The sequence below is a fragment of the Trachemys scripta genome, chromosome 4, assembly GCF_013100865.1.
Source record: "Trachemys scripta elegans isolate TJP31775 chromosome 4, CAS_Tse_1.0, whole genome shotgun sequence".
NCBI classification, from domain to species: Eukaryota; Metazoa; Chordata; order Testudines; family Emydidae; genus Trachemys; species Trachemys scripta.
In genome coordinates this window covers 20,963,192-20,985,070 of record NC_048301.1, presented here as the reverse complement: position 1 = coordinate 20,985,070, position 21,879 = coordinate 20,963,192, and the positions used below count along the sequence as shown (strand labels likewise).

At 42.7% G+C, this 21,879-nt stretch overlaps 1 protein-coding gene across 1 annotated transcript; it reads right to left on the bottom strand.

Annotated features, from left to right (window-relative positions):
* Positions 1–2,840: 2,840 nt before the first annotated feature.
* Positions 2,841–20,258, bottom strand: LOC117875742 (exocyst complex component 3-like protein 2). Its single transcript, XM_034767081.1, has 6 exons — positions 20,129–20,258; positions 12,994–13,104; positions 11,633–11,788; positions 8,619–8,740; positions 7,233–7,421; positions 2,841–6,336 (listed from the first exon to the last, which is right to left on the bottom strand). The coding sequence occupies exons 2-5, from the start codon at positions 13,015–13,017 to the stop codon at positions 7,238–7,240; spliced, it is 486 nt and encodes a 161-aa protein (XP_034622972.1). The 5' UTR covers positions 13,018–13,104; positions 20,129–20,258; the 3' UTR covers positions 2,841–6,336; positions 7,233–7,237.
* Positions 20,259–21,879: the final 1,621 nt, after the last annotated feature.

Here is a 21,879-nt window from a genome sequence, read left to right as displayed (position 1 = left end):
CAGGCACTGAATGCGAAGGCCGAAAATTCGACCTTATCCTGAGTGCGCATGTGATAGGTGCTGTGCATGGTCTTGTTCGCAGAGAAAGACTATGTTCATTGTTCACAAAAAATTATCTTTGTGAGGAATTCACTCCCTTTTTCCCATCCCACAGCTGCGACTGTCTCCCGACCTACCCTGGCATCCCCCTCGTAGAGGCTGGCGCAGATTAGGCAGAGAAAGAAAAGGACACGGGACGACATGTTCTCAGAACTTGTGGGCTGCTTCCGAGCCGATGCGGCCCAGCAGACCCAGTGGAGGGAGAACATGTCACAATACCAGCGAGCACACAGCGAACAGGAGGAGAGGTGGCAGCAGGAAGACCAGCAGGCAACTCAAACGCTGCTTGGACTAATGAAGGAGCAAACGGACACGCTCCAGCGCTTTGTGGATGTTCTGCAGGACCGGAGGCAGGAGGACAGAGCCCCGCTGCAGTCTATCTCTAACTGCCCTCCCCCACCACAAACTCCCATACCACCCTCACCCAAAGTCCCAAGAAGGAGGGGCGGCAGAGGCCGTGAAAACTGTCACTCCACCCCTGCAGACCCATGGGGTCCCGTGCTTTGTGAGAGATCTGTGCCACTCTCAGACTTCATGTCCTCACCGCGCTGCCGTAGCCTCCTCGCCCTATTTCTCAGCATCTGCCTCTGGAAAAGGTGGATGATAAGGTGTGAGGTGTTGACAACGGTCATAACTGCAGCGATGGTTACAGCGGGCTCCATACTCGCAGTGCTGTGGCGTCCGCATTGTCACTCACCAGAAAAGTGCGCGAACTGATTGCCCACCGGCGCTTTCAGGGAGGGAGGGCGGGAGTGACGGTTGGATGACGACAGTTACCCAAAACCACCCTCGACACATTTTTTTCTCCAGCAGGCATTGGGGGCTCGACCCAGAATTCCAATGGGCAGCGGGGACTGCGGGAACTGTGGGATAGCTGCCCACAGTGCACCGCTTCCAATGTCGACGCTTGCCCCGTTAGCGTGGACTCACAAAGTCGAATTACTGTCCTTAGTGTGGATACACACGTTCGACTTTGTAATATCGATTCCACATATTCGATTTAAGTACAATCGAACTACTCTCGTAGTGTAGACATACCCTAAGTCACACAAGCAGCGCAGGAAGCTGTTATTCTTAGTCCCTGCAATTGCTCCAGCCAAACCGCAGCCATGGAACACAGACGAGGCATCGTCTTCTAGCAATCAATGATTCTATTCCGTTCAAGTCACAAGAGGAAATGGGAAGAAAGGATCTCTCAGAAAAGCTGAGATATTTAAACCTGTTTAAATCCTAGGAACCAATGTTATCTCCCTCCCTTTTAAAGTCCTGGTGCCAGTGGTCTCATGAGGTGACTTTAATGGGAGCAGAACCCCTGTGCCCAATGCAGGGAGGGGCTGAACATCTTCTGTTCCCATTGACTGGTGCGAATTGAGGGGAGGAATTCCTCATCCACTGCAGCCCCTATATGCCATGCAAGCATCATAAGCCCCGCAGCCAGTGTATCAGGGGAGTGGAGGCGGTTCATTGTCGGGGGAGTCTGGAGTGCTCAGAGTTACAGAGATTCTGTGCTGCTATAGACTGTGGAACAGCCCACTGGCAGTTCACTGACAGCTCCGAGCTGCTCTAATTTAGCTCTAAGGTACAGGAGGTCCTGGCTGCTTTAAAATTTATCAGCAAGACAAGATGGGGGAGGAAATATCTTTTTATTGGACCTTCTTCAGATCTGGGAAACTAACTCAGAGTGTCACAGCTAAGCACAAGAGGGAACATATTGTTTAGCACAGTCAGTTAATACATATTGCAAGGGGCCATTCAAAGTGAAGTGACCTGTTAATACCTCTCCAGTCATAGGAAGGGAGGAGGGAAAGGGCAGCTGAAGGGGGTTGTTTAGTGGATTGTAAATTGTAATAAGCCAGAAATCCAGGTTTCCTTTGAGGATGAGGACTGGGAGGTCAGATACAGAGTGATCACTTTGTGAATAGTTTTCACCCACAGCTGATAGGGTGTTTTTGTTTTTTATCATTTTTCTGTGCGAGTTCATCTGAGCGCGTAGCGAGTATCTTATTTCAGCCACTTAGATTTAGTGCACTGGATGAGGTACACCACATCTTGTGATAGGCATGTATAGGACCCATGGATCTTGAAAGGTGCATTGTGGGGAGTGTTGATCATTGTAGAAACAGAGATATGTCTGCAGGTTTTGCATTTGTTATTGTGGCAGGGTCTGGTGCCGCTTTGAGTCGGTGTGCCCTGGTGTGTGGGGAGTTTGCTTCTGATGATGAGCTTGGAGAAGTTGGGGGGGTTGTTTGAAGGCCAGAAGAGGAGGTTCAGGAAAGATTTATTTCAGGATAGGTCCCCATCAAGTATGGGTTGTAATTTTTCGATGATACCCTGTAAGGTTCCATTGTGGGGTGGTAGGTGACAATTAGGGGGGTATGGTTGGGGGTGGGGGGGTTATATTTCTATTGAAGTAGGTTTTCGCAGGTTATTTGTGTGGCCCGTTCCATGATGTGATCTACTTCTCTGGTGGATGTCCTTTGGTGCTTGCACTGGCTTCTACACAGTCCAGAAATAAGGGTAAAACAGGGCAGTTAAAGCCACCCTTGTCCCCTATCCTCCTGGAAGCACAGCACAGATGGGTTTAAATATGTCACAGGATTATGTCTAGAAAGTCCATAGGATTGAGAGCTTTATCAGATCAGGGCAGATTCACCTCCAAACTCTGCAGTCCAATATGCGGCGAATAAGTCTAAGAGTGCATTTTTCTTCATTTAAGTTGTATTTGAATATTTTATGGCTCCTTTGCAAAATAAGAAGAGAAATTTACAATGAAGAAATATTATTTAAAATAAATCTTTCACATACAGATATATATTACAGAACACATTGTATATACAGACACAGACAGGACTTACTTACATAACACTGTGTTCCAAATACACGCCAGTTTCCAATTTACATTTATTTATTAAATAATCATAATACCCTTCTCTGAATGTATCAGATAGAGTAGAAGCAACTAATTATCAATATTTATTTGGAAGAAATCTTTCCAGTGCTGTGGAATGTATTTTTAGACCAACTGTGATCAGGATGTCCAAGGGGTTTTGTGTGTTTTTGTTTATTTTCTCTGTAATGCTTGTTGATTTAAATATCAATAAACATGGGCTCACTATAACCCTATCTCCAAGAAATTGTAGATATAATGTATTCCCCGCCCCTGGAAATAAATGCGTAAATCATAGCACAGAAGGATGACTACTGTGACTGGCTTGATATACCCAGCACAATTCAGAGCCCAGCGCTGTATATTTTGACAGATGTCCATATTTCTTTGTGTGGCAAGAAGTTTGAGGCTGGATGAGCTCGGTGCAACATGCAGACCGTGTTGTCTTTCAACCTGTGCAAAGTGGCAGTGAATTTTTTTTAATTGCTTTACTGAGTGGTTTATAATCCAATTAAATGTTTAGCTGGACTAAAAATTGCACATTTATCTAATACCTGGACCAGCTGAAGCTTTAGAAACTCTGTTTTCAAACAGAAGAGGGAGTCAGCTGTCTTGGAAGAGTAGCCAAATGATTGACTTTTGTTAGAACGCTCTTCCTCATCTTTTAATAGCTGAAATTGACTGTTATGACTTTGAAGTTCTCACAATTCATTAAAAGCAATAAAGAGTCTATTGGGGATTAAATCATTTGGTCAGTGCGAATCGAAGATGTGCTCAGTATTGTACAAGACAAAAATAATATTAATACTCCCCCATCTCCTGTCCCTGTGAGGCTCAAAAAGTAAAGGCACCATTCTGCAAAACCTTACAACCCAAAGTAGTGCTTACTACTCACCCCAGTAGTAGGTATTTGCATGATTGGGTCCTAGAACACAGACATAGATCAGGACCAATTACCTCCACCAAAGCTCCACTCCCATCTACCCTCAACAATTAGCAGTATGGGAAGGACAGGGTGGTTCTGAACCCTTGACACCTGTTTGCAATCCCCAAAGAAAGATAAGGCTTTTTTTTTCCTTCATCCAATTATTTAATGTTGGGCTGCAGAAGGTATTTGGTCTTTACAGACCTCAGAGAAGAACAGGTCTTAGGAGGAGGTTAAAAAGGGAAAGGGAGGGCCAGCTGCCTTTGTATTGGCTGTGGAGGAAGGCGGAAGATGGGCCTGGAGAAATAAACTCAGAAGACTGTGAGTGGAGCTGTGCGAATAATGGATTTTCTGGTTCGTTGGCCATTCTGGAAAATTAAAAACACCAAACCGCTTGGGTTGAACTGAAACTTTTCAAAATTTTTGGCAAAACAAAAAGTTGGGAAAAAATATAGTGTCAAGTCAAACAAAATGTTCGCTTCACTGCTGACCACGTCTGACTATTTTACACATTTTCAAAACAGTCATTTTGAGTGGAAAAATCAAAATGTTTCATCTTTTTTGAAAGGAAACATTTTGATTTTCTCTGAGTCCTTTTTAAGGGATTTTGTTTGTTTTTCTCAGCAATTTCTCACAAATTTGGCAAAACCGAGACAAATTCACGAAATTCACATTGGCCGATTGACATGGAAAGGACATGGGCCATGTTAACAGATCAGAACCAAGGCATAGGCCAGGGCAGAGCTGCACAGGGAAAAGTGAATTAAGAGTTCAAGCTGAGATGGCAAACAAGGGAGAGCAACTTTTTGGTACGGTGTTGTGCCACTGTGGTTAATGAACAACCTCTGTAACTCGGCTGGTGTTTGTTGGTCCTTGAAAGGTCACATAAGGCAGATTACATGATAATTCTAATGTTGTTTGACTTGTTTTTTAAAACCCACATATTTGCCTACTGTGTGTCACCTTACTTGGAACAGGTCTATTTGGGACTACGTGTAGAGTGAGGTACCATTCACCAAGAGTAAGGAAAGCAGAATCTGGCCTTTAAAGCTAGGTTATTAAAGACATGAGCTTTCAGACTCAGCAAAGAGCACAGACGAGAGTTTATAGTTTTGTAGTGTGACACCTTTTAAAATTTCATTTGGATTTAGGGGACGTTCCCCCAAACATCTCACAGATCAGCTTGATAACAAGCTTTTCATACACACAAAAACCAACCAACTTGCTTCTCTTGTTCCGTTCCTAATTAATCATGAGCACATTGAACTGCCAGCAAAACAGGGGTGAAAGGCCATGTTTGAGGGAGCTGTCACTGATGCAGAATGGCTGCCTAGGAGAGTTGAAGAGTGTCTGAGACAGCAGTTCTTTTCTGCATGGCTAATTTGTTTACACTTGTCAGAGAGCACCAGAATGGCAGTGACCTCTATTAACACAATAGCAAATGAGGCCTTGAACCAAATCCAGCTCTGAAATTATGACCAGCCTATACATGGGCAAAAAGAAGGCCTATTATTTTCCCATACTGTACTTCTTGTCTATTCACATCTGAAAGCAGTTTACACCGACCCAAAGGATTAGCGGAAACAGCTATTTTAACTGTCCACTGCACATGAGATTTCCACAGCAAAAATTCCCACCTTAAAGAAATTAGAGCTTTACAGCAGGGGAAATTTTCAGTCAACTGAGTTATATGGATGGAAAGACAAACTCAGCTCTGAAGCCAGTTATAAAACGAAGATACTAATTACACTATATCCACAATCCATTGCAATGGGCTATTAGGGACTGAGATAAGGGCTGTGCTATTAGTATGACTTTCCATTTAAGCAACTGAATGGGACACAAAAGCTAAGTGCCACATCCTGCTTCCCCTCCGTGGGCGCACAAGGCCCAAATGCTGTGGAGATGCCACCTTCCTGCTGAGCAGGATGCTAGCTGGTAACCATGCACCAGAAGGGTTCCGCAGCCCTCTGCATGCCGCAGAACATGCTACATAGTGGCTCTCTGTGCAGGACTGTGGAAAGGAGCATTGTGGGAGGAGTGGGGAAATGGCAGGGGCTTACTGACCCAATCCCTGACCGAAGCAAGATGGGGCTCTGTCCAATGCTTCTCTCCCTAGCAGCCATAGCCCAACTAAGCAAGAATCTAGCTGCAGGTTTCAGGGAGGATTCTACCCCACTAACCATGTGCATTCCCCTTTCAGCTGGACTTTGTGCAGGGAACCACAGTTTGGGTTTATGTGATCTTCTTGTCTTGAACACTCTGGCACATGTTCTCGCATGGCCTACAGGCTGTTTTCAGCAGACAAATACTGTTTGCCACTCCTCGTAACTTTCAAGTAGCTGTGATCTCAGATGTTGCCTGCTGATGATGGAGTCTTTGTGACACAGGCAAGGAGGGTGGCTTCTGACTTTCCATATTAGACCTGAGTGAAAGAAAGGAAAGGTTTGTGAAACTGAAATAAAACAGTGTGCGTGTGTGTGTGTGTGTGTGTGTGTGAATGCACTTTCAGTACAGAGCGAGGAGATAAACCTACATGGGGAGAGGGCTCTAATCAGCAGCCAAAGATTTAACAAGATCCTAGGGTGTGAAGCTGAAGCTAGACAAATTCAGACTAGAAATAAGATGTAAATTATTCAAAGCGAAGGTAATTAACCACAGGAATGAGTAGGCATTGGCCATCACATGAAGTCTTTAAATCAAGACTGGATATCTTTTTAGAAGATATGTGCTAGTTCTCCCAGAAGTTATGGGCTTGAATGCAGGAGTCATGGTGAAATTCTCTGGATAGTGTTAAGGAGGAAGTCAGACTAGATGGCCATAAAGGTTCCTAATGGCCTTAAAATCTATGAATCTATGAACTCTGTTGAAATGCATTGGACTAGGGGAGATTTATGGAGGGACAAAATGGAAAAACATTAAGTATTTGTTTTAAAAGGATAGGAATTGTCACTCCTAAGCAGGGCTGGTTGGACTGTCTGACCAGGCCCTGTGCTCTGTGATTCACTCTGCTGTCTCTAAACAGGAAAAGAAAATTAGACTAGGAGCCAAGAGTTCTGGGTTCTATTCCCAGCTTTTCCAATGACCTGCTGTAACTTGGTCAAGTCACTTAAGCACTCTGTACTGCAGTTGCTCTATCTGCAAAATGATACTTAAAGACATTCAGAGATCTACAGGTGGAAAATGCTATATGAGAGTTATTAATGCAGATTTGTATTAGAAATCTAAAAAAGTGGCATTACAGTCACAGCAACTATTACATTATCTAGCTATAAATCTATTTACACACACCTATATGCATATGTATTCACACACACTCACCTTTCCTAATAGCAGCAGCAGCAGCCACAGATGCCATATTTTCCAGGCTTTATTTCTATCGCTTCAAAAAATGAATTGTGTCCTCTTTCAAATCCCACACAATTATCATAAACCACCTCCAACATGGCATTTCTGTCTGTCCCATTGAGAGATCCTTTGAGGTCCAAGATTATATTCAGATGTTCTTTCCTTTCCAAAAGTACCAGGAATCAGATCAGTAAAACAGAGGAGACAAATATGTCTGCTTGATAAGACCCAATTACACAGGGCCAAGAGCAGAGTCTTGGAAACTGTTAAACTCCAACTGCTGATAAACGGGTTTCTAACACCTATGGCCACCCAGAATGTTATACCTGTATTTAAAATTATGATCTCACCTAGCCAAAGCTGTTCCTAACCCAGTTCTCTAGTAAGAGCAGAGCAGGACTGTTTGATTGTTTGGCAGGTTGGTTTTTATGGTGACTCCACCTTTTTGTTTTTAAGAGCATTTTTTTTACCCTTTCTGCAAAGAGATGGTGACCTCTTGGTCACCTGGAAGATGGTTTTTTCCCTTGTGTGGTAGTTGCTTGGCTGAATGGGACTGTCACTTATCACCCTATTTAATGATGCGGGCAGTAAGAACCCAAGTCAGATGTGATGTAAGCAGGTGTGATGCCATTGAAGTCAATGACATTGAACCAGCTCTAACTTTGGCCTTAGGAGACTATGATCAGAATGGGTATTTTTCCAAGTATTGTCTGTGCATATAAGTTAACTTGGAAAAATACAGTTACTAAAACAGGACATCAGAAAAATGATGGAAGGAACTGAAGGAAAAAAAACAGAACAGTTTGACAAACTGAGATTAGCTACCATTTCATTTTAGGAACTAAAAGTCAATATTAATTCCTATTGTCAGTTTCCTGTGTGAAATGTAAGTGCTGAATGCATGCTGGATAATGTATAATTAATGACACACAAAAGAACTACGTTAAAAGAATGTTAAGGTTGCCAAGTTAAACATTCAAAAGTTCAGAACTGCCTGAATTAAGGTTGTTCGTCCAACGCTAATTTGGCCCCCCTGTGCATGTGCATGATGATGTAGTCTTTAATTACATGATCACATACAACTTTTTTCCCCTGGACCCCTGCCTCCTTCAGTGCACAGAATGGGAAATTTCACCCAAATGGTCAACATTTGATAGTTATAATCAGCCAAAACCAGGATCTAATAATGGAGGCAGCCTTCATTATAGATGTTTGTACCAGCTCTGACTATAATAATCCCAAAGCACAGCCAAGAAGGTGCACAGGTAGTGTATTGGATAACAAATATTGTTACAGGATTTATGGCTGTAAATAATCCGCTAAGCAACCTGAATAACTATAATCCATGCAATGCCTTACCTTATATCTGGAAACTTGAGGAGAAGAAGCACAAGCTGTATTTTCATTGCTTCGATGTCAGTAAGTAGAATAAAATCTAGGATACTTTCAATAGGGTCATCCAGTGAAGCAGTTTTAGGGCCCTAGGGATATAAGAACATATGCATTCAACTGGAGTGGCAGAGGAAGCAGAGTGCAATGTGAAGATCTGGCTTCAGGATCAGACTTGGGTCACCTACTTGTGGACCAGAAAAAGCTATGAGCATTGCAGGGGTTGTATAGTATTTTCCCCCCCAGATGTAAGAATAAAGTAGAATCTAACCATACAACTGCATTAGCAACCCCTACTGGCCAATACATGCAACTGCATTATGGCTGACTTTAAACAAGCCCACCGAAAGAGCAAGGCGGGAAGGGGTGGGGGGGAAATTGGAACAGAAAGCAAGTGAAAAAAGGGTTTGATTCTGCACGGATCTGTGCACTCCTGCAGGACTGAGCCCTATAAACGAAAACAAAGAAATATTACATTTTAATGACATTTGAAAAATGAGGATTGGGATGAACTACCCAGAGTTAGCTTCAGATCTTGCTCACATTTTGAGTAGAAAAGTAATGCGAGTAAATTGCTATTCTGAATTATTTATGCCACAATATCAGCATAACTTCTACAGCAAAGCAAACCTAGGGAATGTGCTGTTCAAATTACTTCAGGACAAAAACACATTCCCATGATATCACTTAGCACCGAGAATCAGACTGGATTTTCCAGGAGCTAGTGCATCTCTGCATTGAGCATAAATTCAAAAGATAATATTTAGATTCAACCCTCCTCTCTCTCTTCCTCTGCATTGCAGAAATACAGACTGTCTATAGCTCTGCATACCAAGAAAACTATAATTATTGACGGATTTTGCTCACTAACATACTCAAACTGTACAATATTCCCGGTTTGTCAAGCTCATCATTATCAAATGTTATTTATTACAGAGTGCCAAAAGGGTCTATACAGAGAGGTAGGAAGATAAGATCCCTGATCTAAAAGGGTCTACTACAACTCAGATAACCAAAGTGTAGGTGACTGAGCAGTAATGCTTAACACAATCTTGATAGATTTTCTTTTACAATATATATAATTATTATTTAGCAAACACTTCTTTGAGGAGAGGGCTAGGAGTTTCAAAATGTGTTTTGAGAAGGGACTTGAAAGGGGAAAGCATGTGCACATGGCAGGCTAGGTCAGGAAGCAAGTGCAACCATGGTAGTAACTGCATGCATAAATTAACTGTACAGTTGAGCATATATTTTGCATGCACAATTGTGCACCTAACTTGGGTGAACATCAGACCCACATTTTTAAGTATATTTCTTTTAGCAAGGTTTTCAGGGCTAATACCCTGAGCAATGAGAGAGGAAAGAGCATGGGTGAAGGGAGTGGCATTTTACCAACTGCATGCAGAGTTGTTCTTCAACCTGTGTATATTATAGGTTGTGTGTGTGTGTGTGTATGTATATATACACAATCATATTATTTTGGATTGCCTATGCATTGCCTAATTTAGATAATAAGATCAGCTCTTCTTCCATGTCTTATACAATGCTGAGCACAGCATGAATGGTAAGTTTAAGAGCTATCTTTTTTTTTTTTTTTAATAACATATTTCTGATGGTCTCTGAAAGTGTTAAGGTCTCTTTAAATGGCCTACGTGATACAATAGACCTTAAAAGTACTGGCAGTTTTCATTTTTCCATACGGAGACTAATGGGCTAATTGCAGTGAGTCTGAGCTTTTCCAAGGGAGGCTAAAAAATTATTTGTTTATTTACACAGAGTTTGAATCACTGACAACCAGCCTACTGCAACTCTCACTGAAGTAGAAAGCAGGATTGCCAAACCCAAGCATTCAAAAATAATGAGTCAGGCCCAAGAAATCATGTGATCGGCTTAAAATTCATAGATTCTTCTAAAAGAATTAATTTGGGGTCTTTTTATTTGCGCCATTTGGTTTCTGAGCCCTTTGGGTTCGTGTTTTCCAGTTTTTCTCTCCAACCATAAGACTAGTAACTTACTTTTTTTAAATGAAAGCTGAGAGCCTGATATAATCACATGACTCCAGTAGCTGAGGGATTATGGAAAATGCCAGATGTTGAGAGATTTGCTATAAAATCAAAAGTGCTGGCAACACTACGAAAGCCTCTTTTCACATCCCAGACTGCTGTTTGCATGCACTTCCTTCTGATTTCACACAAAACATCCAGCCTCCTTTGGGAATTCATCTGTTCTGGATCCACCTGGCCTCTGCTTTGCTTTATCTTGTACTCACCAGTAATTTGATTGGGAAAATGTATCAGGTAGCCAAGAATTACAGTATTTTTAATTAGAATAGGCCCTCTGCAGTGCATTTTACCCATCTCTCTACATGTGCTTTACAAACCTTCATGATAATCCTGATCCCTCTGAGATAAGTAAAAGAGATACAGCAATCCCTTTACCCACCACTGAAATGCAGTAACTTCTGTAGTGGAACACAGAAGTGTGCAACAACCTGTCAGAGCAGGAAGTGAGAAGGATACCGTATCCCACTGAAACTATACTACAGCAGACCTTTGAGTAGAGTGTAGGGTCTATAGGACTCTGCATTGCCCAACTGGCGAGAGCCGCATGGTAGAGCGCATGGACAACATCACCTGCTCTACTGAGGCAATTGCCCCGTGAAGTGCAACAAGCCTAGTTGATGTAATTAACACCCCCCAGTTTTGAGTCTCTCGCTGTTTCCTGTTGCAAGGGAAAGAGTAGAAAGCTTGGGGTCCCCCTACATTCCAAAGCTACAAACTAACAATATTTTGCACCACTGATAGCAGATTTGAACTGCCAACATGATGTCTTGAAACATGACTGATGTTTATGTATGGAGATCTGGGTATCAGTTTGTTAAGTGCTCCTGTTCCATTCAGAAATGTGCCGCTCATTGTCCAGGTTCTTGTACTCGGTAGTGGAAAGAGTAAACATAACACTGCAAAGCCAAATCAAAGACTTACGAAGCATTCTTCAAAGAGCGTTCGAATTGCCTGGTGATCCACTTCAATTTTGTTGGCAATTTTCCTCCGCTTTGCAGAAGATGACTTCCCAGAAGCAGTTAGGAAAGCCTGAACATACTCAGTGACAATGATGTGATGGACAGCCTGGATGAGGGTCTGTTCCAGACAAAGAAACAAAGATTAGCCTCTTTGTGCTGAGTGTGGCTATGAGTAAAGGCCAGATTCCAGCTAGAAAGACACTGGCCACTTTGGTTTCACTCAGAAGCAGGCCCCAATCTTCCCCCTCTGAGCCCTTTTAAAGAGTCTAGCAGTGCTAGTCTAACACATGGATGTACTAAGGTGGGCACAATCTACTTAGAGACAATGGGCGATGAGGGCCATGTAAGTACTTAAAGGGAGTGAGAGAGATCTAGCCCTCAATATCACTAAGAAAAGACAGTTCACTGGACAAAACTACAGTTCATTAGCAATTTAAATCAGGTCAGTTTTAGGCTGCCGTCAAAGCACATAGTAAATCTCTAGCACTGCCCCCAAACAAACTTAGCAACACAGAGTCAGTTCTGTCTTAGTGTTCTACCCCAGCACTGCTACTCGACATGGCATTCATGTGACACAATGTCCAGTGACAGGTTCTAAAGAGCAAACAGAATGTTGCAATGCTTTTTCTATCTTTGAATTGAAATTAGTGGTGGTGAAAGGTGCCATGTTTACAGACGTAGAATTGGAAGTCTTGTTTCTAACCACAAGACACACATAGCACAGGCAGCAGCAATGCAAACTTCCCCTATAATGAAAGGGAGGATAGCCCAGTGTTTAGGGAACTAGCTGGCTACATGGAAGACCCAAATTCAAATCCCTGCTGTGCCACAGACTTTCTGTGAGACCTTAGAGAAGTTATTTAGTTTCTCTTGGCCTTCATTCTCCACCAATAAAATAAGGATAATAGCAAGTCTCTACTTCATAGGGATGTTCTGAGGATAAATGCATTAAAGGTTATGAGCGTTTCAGATACTACAGTAATGGGGGCCTTATAAGTGCTTAGCTAGACAGATTGTTACAGCCATGACCGGGGAGGGAGGAGAACCTTTTAAGGTAGTCCAACTCACTCCCGCCCCCCGTTTCCATGCCCATTCATTTCCTGGCTTCTCTGCTAAGATCACAACAAGAGTTGTAATCGTAATAGTGGTTTTTGTGATGTTGACACTTGTCTGTTAGGAACTGGACTGAGACCATCAGGCCTTCTTCTAAACCATTTGGGGCTAAATGGGAGTTTGGGTTAACTTTGAAATACTTAGCAATCCCAACATCCAATGGCATGGTTTGTGGTGGTTTTTCTTAGTAATATCTTGCTTATTTCTTACCTCATAGGTCTCTGTATTTTTCATCTCAAACCTTGAAAAACTTGACCGTAAACAGTCTAGAAATTTGTCAAAATCACTATTATCTTTTCTGAAGTGATCCTTCAATGCCACCTGAAGAATAGGAAATAACTGAGGTCAATGGCAGGCCATTTAGAAACATCACAGAAGCATCATTTCTGTTTGCTCCATCCACTTTTACAGGTGGAGTCATTCAAGTGCTGCAGCATCTTCTTTTCATTCCTTTGTTTCAAATGATAAGCACAACGATGAAAACAGAAACAATTAAAACCCAAGATAGACTAAATTAACATGTTGAGCCAAACACTGGAAGACCTCAGGCTCTGGAAGAGACAAGGTGGGTGAGATAATATTTTTTATTGGACCAACTTCTGTTGGTGAGAAAGACAAGCTTTTGAGCTTACATAGAGCTCTTCTTCAGGTCTGGGAAACTTACTCAGAGTGTCACAGCTAAATACAAGATGGAACAGATTGTTTAGCATAAATAGTTAACACATATTTCCAGAGACCATTTAAGGTGAAGTGGCCCATTAACACCCCTCCAATCATAGGGAGGAATGGGTGGGGAGGAAGTGGGGGGGTTGTTAATGGGTTATAGATTTTTTTGTAATAAGCCATAAATTCAGGTCTCCATTCAGTCCATGATTTTTAGTGTCTAGCAAAGTTATGAATTTAAGCTCCCAGACTCATCGTCTGAAAGTGTTGTGCAGGTTTCCTTTGAGGATGAGGACTGATAGGCCAGATATAGCATAACTGCTTTGTGAAAAGTGTTCACCGACAGATGATAGGGTGTTTTTGTCTTTTATCATTTTCCTGGGTGAATGCATGCAAGACTGTAGTAACTGTCTGCTTTCACCCACATAGTTGCTACTGGAGCATTTACTCTGTGAGTTGAGGAGTGAAAACATTATCCACTGGATGAGGTACACCACCTGTTGTGATAGGCATATGTAGGATACATGGATCTTGAAAGGTGTGTTGTAGGGTGTGTTGATCATTACAGCAGTGGAGATATGTCTGCAGTGGAGATATGTCTCTTGTTCTGACAGGGTCTGGTTCTGCTTTAAGTTGGTGTGTCCTGGTCTATGGGGAGCTGAAGAAGACCTCTGAGTAAGCTCCAAAGTTTGTTTCTCTCATCAACAGAAGTTGGTCCAATAACAGAAATTACCTCACCCACCTTGTCTCTCTAATATCCTGAGACCAACACGGCTACAACAACATTGCATGCAATAATGGAAGATACCTAATTTTGCCATCTGAAATGGAAACTACACAACATAAAGAAAAAGGAAGCAAAACTTACCACGACATCTACTTCCTGAGCAAATACAAGAAACAAAACATTATCCCCAGCGGTCTCATCATCTAACACACTCTTGACCACTACATACAACTCCAAATATGCTGAACAGCTCGGCAGATGGACTTCAGAAAAACTGAAGAACCACTTACTGCACCTCACATGCTTCAGGAGGAACCACCTCAAACAAGAAATCATCACATACTCCCACACACTGACATATATTAATGATATTTTCATCCTCTGGAAAGACAACCTACGTGCCTCATAGATTTCCATCACAACTTCAACAACCACCACCCATCCATTAAACTACCTCTGGAACACTCCCACACCAGCATCAACTTCTTGCACACCACAATCAGTTTCAACAATGGAATCCTACAGACAACTATATACAAGAAACCCTTGGATCACCACACCGACCTTCATAGATCCAGTCATCATCCCAAACTCACCAAGAAATCTGTAATCTACAGCAAGACACTCAGGCCATGTCTACACTTACAAGCTTACAACAGCACAGCTGTACCGATACTGCTGTGCCGCTGTAAGATCAATGGTGTAGCCACATTATGCCAATGGGAGAGAGCTCTCTCATCAACATAATAAAACCAGCTCAACAAGCAGCTGTAGCTATGTCAGTGGGAGAGCATCTCCCACTGACGTAGCACTGTGCACATGAGCACTTATGCCGGCAAAACTTATGTCGCTCAGAGGGGTGTTTTTTCACATTCCTGAGCGACAAAAGTTTTGCCGACATAAGTGCTAGTGTAGACATAACTTCAGATACCACAGAATATGCTCAAAGAAGAGAGTCTAGGATATACATCTTAACACACTCAAAATCACCTTCACCAAACAAGGACACTGCACCAGACATGCAGATCGCATCATGGAATGGGCCACCCAAATATCCCAAGAGAACCTGCTCCAATACAGAAATAAAACTCCTTCTAATCACATATCCCTAGTTGTTATCTACCACCCCACATTGGAACCCATATGGGGTATAAAAAAATAACTACAAGCCATACTCAATGGGGACCCCATCCTGAAAGAAATCTTTCCTGAACCCCTTCTTCTGGCCTTCAAACAATGCCCAGTATCGCCAGGAGTATCATCAGGAGAAAGTTCTCCACAGACAAGGCCACACCAATTCAAAGCGAGACCAGACCCTGCCAGAATAACAGATGCAAAACATGCAGACATATCTCCACTGCTAAAATGATCAACACCCCCTTCCCCAACACATCTTACAAAATCCATGGTTCCTACACATGCCTATCACAACATGTGGTGTGCCTCATCCTGTGCAATAAATGCCCCAATAGCAACTATGTGGATGAAACCAGACAATCACTGTGCTCCCAATGAACTCACACAAGACAATGATAAAAGACAAAAACACCCTATCACCTGTGGGTGAACACTTTTCACAAAGCGATCACTCTATAGCTGACCTGATGTGATTGCAGAGCCATTGGCCATTATCTTTGAAAACTTGTAGCGATTGGGGGAGGTCCCAAACGATTGGAAAAAGGCAAATATAGTGCTCATCTTTAAAAAAGGGAAGAAAGAGAATCCGGGGAACTACAGACCGGTCAGCCTCACCTCAGTCCCTAGAAAAATCAGGGAGCAGGTCCTCAAGGAATCCATTTTGAAGCACTTGGAGGAGAGGAAGGTGATCAGGAACAGTCAACATGGCTTCACCAAGGGCAAGTCATACCTGACCAACCTGATTGCCTTCTATGATGAGATAACTGGCTCTGTGGATATGGGGAAAGTGGTGGATGTGATATACCTTGACTTTAGCAAAGCTTTTGATACAGTCTCCCACAGTATTCTTGCCACCAAGTTAAAAAAGTATGGATTGGATGAATGGACTAAAGGTAGATAGAAAACTGGCTAGATCATTGGGCTCAATGGGTAGTGATCAACGGCTCGATGTCTAGTTGGCAGCCGATATCAAGTGGAGTGCCCCAGGGTTTCGTTCTGGGTCCAGTTTTGTTCAACATCTTCATTAATGATCTGGATGATGGGATGGATTGCACCCTCAGCAAGTTTGCAGATGACACTAAGCTGTGGGGAGAGGTAGACATGCTGGAGGGTAGGGATAGGGTCCAGAGTGACCTAGACAGATTGGAGGATTGGGCCAAAAGAAATCTGATGAGACAGAGTTCTGCACTCAGGATGGAAGAATCCCATGCACTACTACAGGCTGAGGACCAACTGGCTAAGCAGCAGTTCCGCAGAAAAGGACCTGGGGATTACGATGGACGAGAAGCTGGATATGAGTCAACAGTGTGCCCTTGTTGCCAAGAAGGCTAACGGCATATTGGGCTGCATTAGTAGGAGCATTGCCAGCAGATCGAGGGAAGTGATTATTTCCCTCTCTTCGGCACTGGTGAGGCCACATCTGGAGTATTGCATCCAGTTTTGGGCCCCCCACTACAGAAAGGATGTGGACAAATTGAGAGAGTCCAGCAGAGGGCAACGAAAATTATTAGGGGCTGGGGCACATGACTTACGAGGAGAGGGTGAGGAACTGGGCTTATTTAGTCTGCAGAAGAAAAAAGTCAGGAGGGATTTGATAGCAGCCTTCAACTGCTCAAGATAGTTAGGACCAAAGCAGACTGTGAAGAACTTCAAAAAGATCTCACAAAACTAAGTGATTGGGCAATAAAATGGCAAATGAAATTTAATGTGGATAAATGTAAAGTAAATTATTGGAAAAAATAACCCCAACTATACCTACAATATGATGGGGGCTAATTTAGCTACCACAATCAGGAAAAAGATCTTGGAGTCATCGTGGATAGTTCTCTGAAGATGTCTACGCGGTGTGCAGAGGCAGTCAAAAGCAAACAGGATGTTAGGAATCATTAAAAAGGGGACAGAGAATAAGATGGAGAATATATTATTGCCCGTATATAAATCGATGGTACGCCCACATCTTGAATACTGTGTACAGATGTGGTCTCCTCATCTCAAAAAAGATATACTGGCACTAGAAAAGGTTCAGAGAAGGGCAACTAAAATGATTAGCGGTTTGGGACGGGTCCCATATGAGGAGAGATTAAAGAGGCTAGGGCTCTTCAGCTTGGAAAAGAGGAGACTAAGGGGGGATATGATAGCAGTATATAAAATCATGAGTGATGTGGAGAAAGTAGATAAGGAAAAGTTATTTTCTTATTCCCATAATACAAGAACTAGGGGCCACCAAATGAAATTAAGGGGCAGCAGGTTTAAAACAAATAAAAGGAAGTTCTTCTTCACACAGAGCAGTCAACTTGTGGAACACCTTGCCTGAGGAGGTTGTGAAGGCTAGAACTATAACAGCGTTTAAAAGAGAACTGGATAAATTCATGGAGATTAAGTCCATTAATGGCTATTAGCCAGGATGGGTAAGGAATGGTGTCCCTAGCCTCTGTTTGTCAGAGGGTGGAGATAGATGGCAGGAGAAAGATCACGTGATCATTATCTGTTAGCTTGACTCCCTCTGGGGCACCTGGCATTGGCCACTGTCGGTAGATAGGATACTGGGCTAGATGGACCTTTGGTCTGACCCAGTACGGCCGTTCTTATGTTACTACCTGAAGGGGGGTTGCAAAGTGGATGGAGCTAGGCTGTTCTCAGTGGTGGCAGATGACAGAACAAGAAGCAATGGTCTCAAGTTGCAGTGAGGGAGGTCTATGTTGGATATTAGGAAAAACTATTTCACTAGGCGGGTGGTCAAGCACTGGAATGGGTTACCTAGGGAGTGGTGGAATTTCCATCCTTAGAGATTTTTAAGGCCCAGCTTGACAAAGCCCTGGCTGGGATGATTTAGTTGGGGTTGGTCCTGCTTTGAGCAGGGGATAGGACTAGATGACCTCCTGAGGTCTCTTCCAATCCTAATCTTCTATGATTCTACGACCTCTCAGTCCTCATCCTCAACGGAAACCTGCACAACACTTTCAAAAGACGAGTCTGGGATCTTAAATTCATAACTTTGCTAGACACTAAAAATCATGGACTGAATAGAAACACGGCATTTATCGCTTACTAGAACAATCTGTAATCCACTAATAATGCCCCCCTCCCCCAGCTGCTTCCCCCCTCTTCCTTTCCTCTCTATGAGTGGAGGGGTGTTAACGGACCACTTCACCTTCAATGGTCCCTTGAAATATGTGTTAACAATTAAACTAAACAATCTGTTCCATCTTGCATTAGGTGTGACACTCACTCTGGGGGCTTGTCTACCCGTACAGCACTGCAGCTGTAGCACTTTAGTGAAGATGCTACTGCACTGATGGGACAGCTTCTCCTGTCAGTGCAGTTAATCCACCTCCATGAGAAGCAGTAGCTATGTTAACAGGAAAAGCTCTCCCGTCAGCAAAGTGCTGTTTATACAGGGGTTAGGTCGGCATAACTATGTCGCTATGGGGTATGGATTTTTCACACACCTGAGCAACGTAGTTATACCAGTGGAAGTTCAGGGGTGCTGAAACAATTTGTATAGTGTGGGTGCTGAGAGCCATTGAACCAAACTGTAAACCCTGTATATGAAGGAAACCACTTCAAGCCAGGGGATGCTGCAGCATCCACCCCACCCCCCACCCCCATGCACCCTTAGTTCCAGGGCCTATGTGTAAGTTTGTAGTGTTGGCCCGGCCTGAAAAAGTTTCCCAGTCCAGAAAAAGAGCTCTGTGTAAGCTCGACATTTTGTCTTTCTCACCAACAGAAGCTGGTCCAATAAAAGATATTACCTCACCCACATTGTCTCTCTGAAATCCTGGGACCAGCACGGCTATAACAACACTGCATAAGACTGTGGAAGGCAGACAGCGTCTCAGTGGAGCAATAGCTATATCAGTGAGGCTATGCAGAATGTGCCCTCACAGATTAGGATCACAGGAACTGCCAAACTGGATCAACCCTGTGGTTCATCTAGTCCAGCATCCTATCTCCAGCAACAGTCAGCACCAGATGCTTCAGAGGAAGGTACAAGAACCCTGCAGCAGGTATATGCGAGATAATCTGCCCTCCATATTAAGCCTCATCCTGATCTCTAACAGTCAGAGACTGACTTAAGGCCTGAAGCATGAGGTTTAAAACCCCTTCCCAAATTTTGTTTCCATCAGCTATTATAACTCTGGAAATTCTTGATCTCCAGATAAGTGTCCAGGTGCTTTTTGAATCTTGCTAAATTCTTGGCTTTAATGACTTACTGTGGCAATGAGTTCCACAGTCTAATTGTGCACCATGTAGAAAAGTATTTCTTTTATCAGTTTTGAATTTGCCACCTTTCAGTGTCACCAAATGTCCCCTCATTCTTGAGTTATGAGATATGGAGAACAGAAGCCCTCAATCTACCTTCTCTGTACTTAGGATTAACCAAGGGGGCACGCACACACACACACACACACACACACACAGGCTTTGACAGCCATCTGATATGTTTGTAGTGGTCTTCAGCTTTGTGAAGAAGTGAACAACACACCAAAGATAAATGGCATCACATTATGTAACTTTGTTCATTGAGAAATTCATAGCCATTAGAAATTAATATTTTTCGCTTCAGCTCTTGGGATTTGAATACAGGCGGGCAGCCATCGGTGCACCTTTAGTAATAGCAGAAAAGATTATGGCTCCAAAAAGCATTGTATTAGAATCCTGAATGATTAAATATACAGAAGCTCCAAGATACAGATCTAAAATATATCAATTCATCAGTCCTGCAGACAAAGCCATACATCATCCCCAGGATCAGGATAGGAACATCTGCCTGACAGCATGAAAACATCATTAAATGTTAACACTGGTCTCAAATACCTTGACTTTAGAAGTAATTGCCTGCAGAAGAAGTTCTCTACTCTGTTCTTCTGTACTGTCTATAAATTCCTTCACTTTAGCATCAGTGTCAGCACTAGCACTGTAGATGTAGGTTAGCTTATGCCAAGCAGCTCTGTCAAAAAAAAAAAAAAAAAAAGGCACATAGGGCCATATTTTCAGTCAATGGTCTCTTAAGGCCTGATCCAACTCCCATTTGAGTCAATGGGATTTTTTTCAAATGGTTAAAGGTTGTTACATGTTTAACTGCATCACTGGATGAGGGCCTAAGTGCCCAATTACTTGTGCAGATATTTTTGAGTTCTCTCATTAATGTGTGCAACTTTACACAAACAAATGCCACTTGTACATGCAAATCAAACATAAATGGGTTTTGCAAATGCAAATTCTGTCATTTTCCCAAATGAGAGGACACAAAAAATAGCCCCCAAACAAGATTTGCACATATAAGACAGCTTGCAGATAAATGGAGACTGGGTCAGGGATCCTTTGTACGTTTGGCACATAACAAATGCAAATTGAATAGCACCGTACATTAAGAAGGCCAAAGCTTACAAGCAAAAAATGCAGACATATACAATCAGAGCATTCTTCAAATCTACATAATCATGCAAGTCCCAAGTTAAGATGTTCACAAATCAGAAATCATCATTTTTATTTTCTGGAAAAGGTTAATGTGGAATTTTTAGTTTCACATTTTAAAAGAACAATATAAATATTTTCTACTCAGTGGAGCCAACATAAATCTTCAGTTTAGGATTCACAGTGTTACAACATATCATGGGACTCTTGCCTTCACTGTAAGCAACATATCACAGAGCATATATTATGAAAGAAAAAATTACTTGCACATGACTGACTCCAAAATTAAAGTAAACACTATGGCTATTTTGGGGGTTAGGGTTTTTTGGCTGACTCCAGCAGATCCCCAGGTAATCTTAAAACCACCTTAAAAATCTGGTAATCCCCAGAAAAACCACCAGTGAGCCTGTTTTCACCACTGTCACAAGCATTACTGAATTGAGCATTTTGGTGCCTAGAACCTCCTCTCTCCTTTTATGCTTTGTTGCTTCCTGTTCCTTTTAACAAAAAGAGGTAAGATGTAGGGTGTTCATATAGGGCTTGATCCAGCAAAGCACTTAAGCTCTTGCATAACTTTAAGCACTCAAGTAGTCTCATTGACTTCAATGGGAGCTAGATGAAGCCCATAAAGCAGAAAGACAGGTTTCAGAGTAACAGCCGTGTTAGTCTGTATCCGCAAAAAGAAGAACAGGGGTACTTGTGGCACCTTAGAGACTAACAAATTTATTAGAGCATAAGCTTTCGTGGACTACAGCCCACTTCTTCGGACACGTTTTATTGTCCTTGGGTCTGGGAGAGGGGCTGGGAGCCAGACCCAAGGACAATAAAACGTGTCCGAAGAAGTGGGCTGTAGTCCACGAAAGCTTATGCTCTAATAAATTTGTTAGTCTCTAAGGTGCCACAAGTACCCCTGTTCTTCTTTTTGCGGATACAGACTAACACGGCTGTTACTCTGAAACCTGTCTTTCTGCTTTATGGGCTTCATCTAGCTCCCATTGAAGTCAATGAGACTACTTGAGTGCTTAAAGTTATGCAAGAGCTTAAGTGCTTTGCTGGATCAAGCCCTATATGAACACCCTACATCTTACCTCTTTTTGTTAAAAGGAACAGGAAGCAACAAAGCATAAAAGGAGAGAGGAGGTTCTAGGCAC